The 10,072-nt window shown below is 31.6% G+C and overlaps 1 protein-coding gene across 2 annotated transcripts in view; it reads left to right on the forward strand.

Annotated features, from left to right (window-relative positions):
- The window catches only part of LOC142643052 (MADS-box protein SVP-like), a 38,258-nt gene extending 32,189 nt beyond the window's left edge, over positions 1-6,069 (forward strand). The window contains exons 3-9 of one of the 2 annotated variants that reach the window (XM_075817585.1): positions 1,373-1,451; positions 3,766-3,821; positions 3,912-4,011; positions 4,108-4,149; positions 4,962-5,000; positions 5,077-5,204; positions 5,639-6,069. In XM_075817585.1, coding sequence (XP_075673700.1) covers positions 1,373-1,451; positions 3,766-3,821; positions 3,912-4,011; positions 4,108-4,149; positions 4,962-5,000; positions 5,077-5,204; positions 5,639-5,657 — 463 coding nt within the window. In that variant the 3' untranslated portion in view covers positions 5,658-6,069. Of the gene's footprint in view, positions 1-1,372; positions 1,452-3,756; positions 3,822-3,911; positions 4,012-4,107; positions 4,150-4,961; positions 5,001-5,076; positions 5,205-5,638 lie in introns of both variants that reach the window. The other variant, XM_075817584.1, reaches the window with a different exon arrangement.
- Positions 6,070-10,072: the final 4,003 nt, after the last annotated feature.

Raw genomic sequence — 10,072 nt, forward strand, 5'->3', positions numbered from 1 at the left:
TCAACAACCCATGCATCACACTCAATGTCCAGCATCACCATGCATGACCTGACCTTTGCAGCAATATCAAGAATTGAAACCTCTGTACAACAGCAATTGGACACACAAGAAAAATTTTCAAATGCTACTAGAATAAGTTGAAATATTTCCTTCATTTGCTCATCATCATATGGGGCATCTGGTGCTATTATCCTTGTAATCTCAGTAATGCAAGATGCAACTGAAACCTTTACATCCATTTCAGCATGTCTCAAAAGTTCATTAGTGACCAATGCCTTCATTGAGGGTAAAAGTGCATCTTGCATTGATTTGGATGGTGCTTGATCCATATTTGCTAACAAATTTTTAACTTTATCAATAAGAGGGAGGAGGTCATCAATGGAGGAATGAGGGTTAAGGAGGCTTTTCCCATCCTCCTTAAGATTAATGCTCTTCAAAATCTCTTTTAAAGGAAGTCATTTTTTGCTCAAAGAGACAAAATACAAAGACTGAAACTTTACTTGCTGCTAAAAGCTAAAGAACACTAGATGTGCACGGATTGGCTTCTGGGTTTAAGGGCTAATCTCACTTCTTCTTTTGGAAATTGGGCTAATGGGTGGACTTTTTTTTTTGGACTGAATTGGATTGGGTGGAGGGTATTGGATGTCCTAATACCAAGTTGATAATACTTTGATGTAGAATGTAATAGGAAAATAAGAATAAAAGGATAAATAGGAAAAACCCTAGGCTTCACCTCCTAGAATCTGCATGCAAACCCTAGGCATCATCACCTAAGGGTATTTGGCATCACTACCAAACAAAGTGAAAGTCATCATTCTCAAACCATCAGATTATTCTTATTCAAATTGTATTGCCATTCACTATTAGAAGAGCACTAGTTTAATAGGGTGTCGGGATAATACCAATATAGATAAAGCCTAATCAAATCCCTTAAAACCCTTAAAATTAAAGCCAAATTTAAAATTTAAAGTAAAAATTAAAATAACTTTTACATTCAAAAATAAAATCTTATATAATTTTAATGCTCCTTGCGTCATAATGTACCCCTTGTGTCAATCAATATAAATAGTTTGGGGGTTCATATAGATGTTCACCTTTTATAGTTTGACCAAATAAGAAGTTTGTATATTGCTTGCGTCAAACAATATACATATCATCTGTGGTTCACATTTTAATTGGGAATACAATTGGTCTGTAGACAATGGTAGATATGCCAACACTAGATAAATAAATAATTCTTCAGTCATTGGCTCAATTTCCTTAGATATGAGTCAGAAATACATACTAGTATATAAGTTTATCCATACTTTCATTTTATTAAAATGGGAGATAGATAAAACAATTGAATATGCTATCCTTTTGTTGCATGTAGTATGCAGCAAGTAATTGAAAGGCGTAATCTACATCCAGAGAATCTTGGCAAAATGGACCAACTCTCTCTTGAGCTACAGGTATGATGTTTTAAGGTTATTTAGTTGTTAAATAACAGACATAGTTGGAAAGTCATAAGTCAAAGATTACGCATACTTTAAGATAATAACTCTTGAATCCATAAAAAGTCCCTTTAAATCACAAGGAGAAATTTGAAGTTCACTAGAATGAATGGAGAAAAAACTTTTTGAAACTTTTATTAATAAAATTTTGAATTACCTTGGAGACTACCATGCATATAAATTGGAAAATAAATCATAGGGATGCATATAAATAACTCTTGGAGACTACCCTAAAACACCCTAATTTGGGTCAAGCAAAAAATGAGGCTAGAAATATGAAAAATCGCCAAAATTATCAAAATTATAAAATTTACAAAATCAAATCCTACATACCCTAGAAAACATCCCAAAACAAATGGGATCTTATTCTGAATTCTTAATTGAAAGTTATTAACCAAAAAAAAAAAAAAAAAACTTGCCATAAATAGCAAAAATGACTAAATGAATGCCTAAATGGAAGAATTTTTTTGAAAAGTGGCATGGGTCATGACGATAAAATAATATAAACCCACTAAAATAATATAAACTAAAAAACAAATACTATAAAAAACTATTGATTTATCTCTCATCTCTTCATCTATATCTCTCTCCTCAACAACCAAATTCATTGAAACACTAGCACCACCGAACCAACCACCAAGAAACACCAAACCAACCAAACAACAACAACACTATCACCATCACCTCTGAAACACCATTGAAACACCAAACCAAACCACCAAATCCACCATTGGAACACCAAATTGAAATCCTAACTAGCCAAATCCGAACCCACGGAACAAATCATAGCAAAATACCCATCACCTGCAACCAATCTCAAATACCCACCGCCACCACCGCCTCACCTGCAACCGATTCAACCCAACCGATTCCAGCCTTATCCAACAAAGCCTTAGCCATTGAAACTTCTGATTAACCACCCAAGCCCCAATCTGATCTCCACGGCTCCACCACTCTCCAGACCAACCACCACCAAAACTGAAACCCAAACGATCGAAGAGGGAGAGATAGAATTGAAACCCAAACTAGATTTCAAACCCGATCTCCAAAATGACCCATACCCAAGAACAAAATGCATACCCAAGAACAAATGATTGAAACAAAATATGATCCATATTTAGGAACAAAACCCACGGCTCAAACCGATCTCCACCGTGACCCGTACCTAAGAACAAATGACCAAAACAAAAACCCAAACATGATCTCCTTGGCTCCAGCAACCACCGATTCAACCCAACCAAAAAAAGCCAAGAAAGAGACAGGAGAGAAAAAAAAATCAAATATAGAGAGAAAAGGGAGAGACAGAGAAAGAGAGAGGTAGACAAAGGAGTGGAGATAGACAGAAAAGAGGGAGAGGTAGAGATGAGAGAAGAGAGGGAGAGAGAGAATAAAATTTTAGATTTTTATGTTTACGACCATGAACAGTGGGTTGTATATGTAGAAACTTACTGTTTACAGATGGTATAATTTTTAACATACACCAACCTGGATGGAGCATGTTTTTAATGGTTTTGGTTGTAGAATAGCAACTAGGAGGTGTTTACACCCCAAATATTAGTGCTCTTGCCCTAAAAGTTACTTATAGAAGGCAGGATTCGAACTGCTTACATGCTGATAATATAAATGGCGCTCACATCTTATAACACAAATCTTCATGAACGGCAGTCCTTTATGTTAGCTTGAGAAAAGTACCTACCCTACCTCTTGTTGAGAAAGGAAATTGAAGAGAAGACGCATGAACTAGGGTATTATAACTACATTGCTATCAACTTGTTACAGTATTGGCATGCACATAGCCACATACCATAAATACCAAAAATGATTAAATAATTTCCTAAACAAAGGAATTTCGTAAAAATAGGGTAGATCTGGTCATAACTTAAATTACCATAAATAGCAAAAATGATTTAAACCTCTCAAGTTTCTTCTAATGTTTTCATCTTAAACGTTAATATAGGTGATTTTATCATTGTCATAAGGAAACATGACTGAATCTTTCTCATGAAATTTTCATGAATACTTTGAAAATTACATTCGATTGAAAATCCTACCACCATAAGAAATGCTAGGTATGTTTTTTGGAACTACTTAGAAGACTACTTGTAGCACTGCCAGAATGATGACCCTAAAATTTAGGGCTGCCCTGAAAATTTATTATTTAAGGCACGAAATGCTTATGAATTTTAGAACCATTGTTATATTAAAAGTGCTCGGTACAAATCACATTACAAAAATCTTAATGAAAGGCAATTAATTATGTTAGCTTGAGAAGGGTACCTCCTACGCCATGTTGAGCAAGGAAATTGAGGACAAGACACATGAACTGAGGTATTATAACCACGTCACTATCATCTTGTTACTTTATAGGCATGTATATACCACAATAAATTAATGTTGAGAAATGTTTACACCTAACAGGAGGATTAAGGGAGAAGAGCTTCATGGAATGGATATAGAAGAATTACACAAACTAGAGAAAGTGCTTGAAGTAGGCCTGAGCCGTGTTACAGAAACAAAGGCACATCTCTCTTTTTTATCTCTGTTTGCCGGCATTATAATGGAGTGTTGAAATTTATGTACTCTATATATAAAAAAAAACGTTTTTGTCTTTCAGGGTGAAAGATTTCTGGAAGAGATCACTGCACTTCAGCAAAAGGTCATGGTCCAAACATTAAATCCTTGCAAGTTATTTCATACAATTATTATAATGTTTTCAAGACAGTTCCAGAACAGATCAGTGCCCTTAAGCCAAAGGTCATATGGTTTCAATGAAAAGCATCTTCGTACTTTAGTGATGATCTGCTCCATAATGATATCATGGTAAAATATTGAAATATTAGGTGGCAAAAAGAAACTAAGAAAAGTTGAAAGAATACAAGGAATTAAGGTGGTTTTGTCTTAGAGGTCTATGTTAACAGCAGATAGTCTTAAACAAATCTTTATTATTGAATTATGTGTATAATAGTGTACTTAGTTCAGGGAATATGTAGTAGACTAACTCTGTGTTAACCCTAGGATTACAGTAATATAGTTAGGACTGTACAATTAGGACTAGTATAATGTAATGAGCTTAAACCCTAAATCCATATCTTTAGCAAATGTCGGAAAATAGCTGTGAAACTTTGTCATAATGTTAATGCAAGTTGGGGCAAATTCATAAAAATCGTGGCCTTTTTCTGCACTGGCTAGCTCAATGGGTAGAGAAAGGAGGAGTTCACATGGCTAACTAACAACTAACAACCACCGTTGAACCTTTAGTTGAAACCATTGTCAACATAAATTCAGAACTGAATGTTATATTGTTTATCCTAACTCCTAACCTATATCAATTTTGTCCCCCCTAAAAAAAGTATCGATTTCTTATATAAGAAGTTAGGTAAATATACCATAGTAATTAAATTATATTTTGTATTTAAGGCTAAGAAGTCTTAGTAGTGGCTCTCTGCTCATCTTATTCTTTTAATGCAGGGAGCCCAATTGATGGAAGAAAACCAACGATTAAAACAGGTAATAGGTCTTTTTTTTAGAAAAAATTCTTCCTCCTCTTTTCCTATCTCAATAATAAAAAATGTCTCTTCCACAGATGGAGAATTTGTTTAGCACCCAAACACATGTACTTGAACAAGGTCAGTCATCTGAGTCAACCACCAATATTTGCAGCTCATCTGATCCTCAAGACAATGACAGTTCTGACATATCTCTCAAGTTGGGGTAAGTTTTTGAAATTCTTAAAAAATTTTAGTTTTCTGGATGAAGTATGAAATAATATTCAGGATTCAATCAAAGGATATTTGCATCAAACCTCTATATTTAGGGGCCATATAGCATATAGTTATAGTTTCAATAGAGGAACTTGACCAAACAGATAAATTTGTCCTTAGGTTTAGTTATTTCTCTGGATTTAGCATTATAATATGTACTATATTCTAATTTACTGTTCTTTATGGGTTATCTGGTACTGAAAGATAAATTTGTTGGTGAAATTAATGGTTGCAACCACAGGTTGATGTCACTTTCAACTCATCAATGAGCAATGTTTCTGTTTGTGTAGCAACTTAACTATCATCATTGACTGCATGCCTAGAAATGCATGCTGCTACTATAGAGGAACTCTTTGCCTTAGTGCATCTTTCTATGTGTTGCAGGCTACCTTTTCCTAAATGAATTTGAAGTATAGTGAAGGTCAAGAAGCATACATGGATTCTCTTTTCTCAAATACAAAAGAAAAAAGGCCATGGCTAAGTAAATACAAATCCTAGCTCAGAGTTGTAATCGATTTTCTGTAAGACCAATTTGTTTACACCAGCTGATTCTTAGATTCTGCTTGTGTATATGGTAAATTTTGGATGCTTAATCATTTTTATTGATGAATCAAAGGTCAATTTGTTATAATGGAAACTGAGGTAGAGGGTGTTGGAAAAGGTCGAGTGTGAGTTTGAGACTGATGGCAAGTCATGCTATTGATAAATTGATTCACAATTCTGTAATAGGCTTTGTTTATCTTTGCGTGATTGCCAGTATTACATACCAACTTGAGAAAAGTGATATAATAATTCGTAATATTAACTTGCTCCCACTTTTTTCTTTTTTTATTTATTTTGAATTTTGAATTTTTCTAGGTTGGATTGTTCTATTTCCTAGTCTTCCTTGGCAACTCAAGATTAGCACTTCACAGGTTTCATCCATATTTAACTAGATCTTGTCTTGGCTCTCTCTCTCTCTCTCTCTCTCTCTCTCTCTCTCTCTCTATCTCTATATATATATATATATAATTAAGCAAGATTTTAAATTATATGTTTTTTTTTTTGGTTGTCAAAACTGCATCATATGAATATAATTTGGTATTCACCGATCACCATGAAGCAAACTCATCAAAAAAACTTTTAAAATGTAGGGCTAGTTAAATCAAATTTCATTCCTTTCTTTTTACCTTTTTTTTTTGGGGGGGGGGGGGGGGGGGTTGGTGGGGGTGTGAATGTGAATATCTAGAAGTAGAACTCTTTTGGTAATTGATTATCTCCTAGATGTTTGTAGGACTCTTCAAGCAATTGATTAATCAATTGTGAATGACTCTATTTTGTCCATTTTTCTCACTTTACTAAAATAGCAACCAAAAGGTGAATCATGAATAGTACATGAGTCACTTTACTTATAAGAGCTAGATGAGGCGAATAGCATACTCAATAATTTTCAGGTGTTTCTACTTTCTTTTTCACGTATTACTACTTTCTAGAGAAGTGATATTTATTTTTAGTGTTTTAATGCTAGTAGGTTTACAATTGGAAATCTCACCAAACATATTTATCTTTTGGTATAACAAGAAAACATGAACATATTTAACATCAAATTAGTTTTTTTTTTTTGTTGATAATCTTAACATCAAATTAGTTGAGTGTGAACCCATAAACTAAAGGTTAATTAACAATTATTGGAACTTGGTCTAGACCACACTTGAATATAATAAAAATTTTCCCAATATCCAATTTTGCACTTTAAGCTAAATTAATCAAAGTAGGTATTAAACTTGAAAGATTCTTAAAAAGCTAGTTTTTTCATATTATTAATTAGCATATTTTTGGTATTATTTATAAGTCTCATTAAACTTTTTAATACTATTTATAGGTATTATTGTATTATTTCAGCTATTTTTTAGTTTTATCTACTATATTTTTGGCAAAAAATCCTCTTAAACTTGAAAGATTTTTAGGAAATTGTACTCTTGAGTAGAGGCAGTGAAAAGAGTGCTAGGCCAGTTTATCCCAGGCGTATGGAACAATATATGTGGAGCATATCGTTTTATACCATATTTGTATTTGAAAAGGTACCTGGACCATTTTGTGGTCCATTTTTATATTTAAGTCATGGGCTTGCTTCTTCAAAGAATCAGAAAAGTCATGGCCTCAAAAATCCAGTCCCTTTATTTCCTCTCTTGTTGAAAAAGTTTAGATGTTGACCTCTCCATTTGTCTTACTGGAACTAAATCTAATATTTTTATAACTTAATTCCAATATTATATATTACACCCGTTTCAACAATCAAAAAAATCTAATATTTTAATAATTTAATTCCAATATTATATATTACACCCATTTCAACATTTTCGTTATTTTTTCACTCTTTCGATTTGGAAATGTATCATTTTACTCTCTTGGCCTTGGTTTTCTCCGTCATTGTCATTATTATTATTATTATTATTATTATAAATGGGTTTTCTCCATTATATTATATTGTATAATGAAGAAAACAAATTGAGGCCTTCCAAAACATAGGGTTACAAAGTAAATTCTACCAAACGGAAATAAAGTAGAGCAATCTTTTTTTCTATTCATCTCTTTGTAAGTTTTAGATGATATAAAAGAAATTTCCATTTTGATATATTTAGTAGTATTGTTGGTTTTCTTTTTACATTTTTTGGGCCTAAAACTTAAGTAATTTTCTTTAACATATCAAAGGATATTATCAAACATTTAAATCTCCTCATTTTTACAAGATGTGCTATTAAATTATAAAACCTTTTGCCAAAAGCATTGTACCTCAATTGACAAATACTCTTCTTCCAACTATCGAATTATAAATATAAAAATAAATTGATAAAACCACTTGTCTAAACCTATTATGGTCAAATAATTAGCATCAACAAATAAAAAGAAAAAGAACAATACATTTTAACTTTTCATTAGTAATAATTCAAGATATTGACAAACGAGTGAGCAAATGTCATTTTAACCCAATCACATTTATTAGGGTCTTAAAAACCCTTAATTTTACCTAATTGCCCCTTTTAAAGGATAATTATAGTAATAATTGAGAAATCATTAATATTTGATAATCAAATTAATCAAATGCATGCAACTTTGCTATTCTTTATAATTCAATTAAATAGGATTATGACACACATCCTCGATTTTAAATTGAATACTCATGGTACCAATTAAAATCAATTGTTCATAATCATACATGATTGGACTCAACTTTGTGAATATATCTTAGTAGTTAAAACTTGGTTTCATGATATTTTTTAATCCAATGGTCTCGATTGTGACCCATAGTTTTGATTATTAAGATTTGTTTTATATGAAGTCAATGAAATAATAGTCAAAAGTTACTATTTTACCTTCAGGATGTAAAATTACTCTTTTGTCTACAAATGAGGTTAAATACAGGTTGTAAAATTAGGTATCTACAAAAGTGTAAGGAAAAAACCCTTGTTTGTTTTTTCATTATTACTTGAGATAATTGCTAGCATAAACCTATTCATTATAATTTATAAACATCTGACTCTAATGAAATTGTGATTATATTTAAATAAATATAAATAACCTTATACTTTCTTAAATAAATTATATACTTTAAAATAATAATTTTATTTATAGATATCTAAAAAATTTAACTAAGATTTAGGATGTTAGAAATCATGCTAGCTTGCCATTTCATACATATAAGATTTTCTTGATAAAATTTGTAAGGATTAAAAAGAATAAAGAAAGAAATATTCAAGATTTTAAAAAAAATTTTGGGTTACCCTCCCCATGGCCCCCACCCCCGGGCACGCGCGGGCCCCTTTGATCCTTTGCCACTATATCCACCTATGATATTGTCCAATTACAATTTAATTGTCTAATCTCTCAATTATTACATTTTACCCATAAGATGACTAAAATGAAATCAATAGAATCCCATCAAAATTAGAGTTTTAGAGTATATAATTAAACAACAGTTTTCCAATTTCTTTTGAACTCTCTAGTCTCATGCCTTTGTAAAATAATTTCATGAAAATAAAAATCACTCTGCATTCAATTTTTAAAAGGAATGTGAACGAGTGTAACATTGAATTGATTATTATTATTGTTTCAACGATGAAACTAAAACCTACAAATTATTTAGAAACAATATTAATTTGTTATTAACTTTATTTAGCCTCCTTTTCAAATAAAATTAAAAAAAAAACCTTTTCTTTTTATCTCTATCTTTAAATAGCCTTGTCTTGAACTTTATTTTAGTCTCTCTAGTTTTCAAATTTAACCGCACAGCACCTAAGTAGAGTTTTTTCTTTTCTTTTCTTTTTTCAATACATGATTTGAATTCAAGTTCTCTTCTATGAAAGAATTGGGTAATATAACCTATTCACAAGGCTCTTGGCCTAGCTTTTTAGAAGACTAAGTACAAAATGCATCATCTAATCTTAACTAGTTTTAAATTTTGTTCCAATGTTTTAATTTTTAGTTTTCAATTCAGTCATTTAAATTACATATGTTTTCAATGTAACCCTTGCAAAAAATGACGTAATCTTGCTGTTGGAGAGAGATAGATGCACCTGATGGAGATAAATGGAAAAACCAGATTCAAATGTAAATAAGGGAACTTATAATTTAACTTTTATAATGGTTGTGTTCATCTCGAAATTACGATGTAACATTAAAAAGAATTAAGAAAATATCTTTAATACATAATTTATAATAATAATAATAATAAATTTCATGTTAAAATTAAGCTAGTGTAGTTCCACGCTACACAACAGTTTTGTTAGTTATTTGGACTGTGTAAGGAACCACCCCTATTTACCAACATAAAAAAGGGTA

This window comes from Castanea sativa, chromosome 7 (assembly GCF_040712315.1).
Source record: "Castanea sativa cultivar Marrone di Chiusa Pesio chromosome 7, ASM4071231v1".
Classification (NCBI taxonomy): domain Eukaryota; kingdom Viridiplantae; phylum Streptophyta; class Magnoliopsida; order Fagales; family Fagaceae; genus Castanea; species Castanea sativa.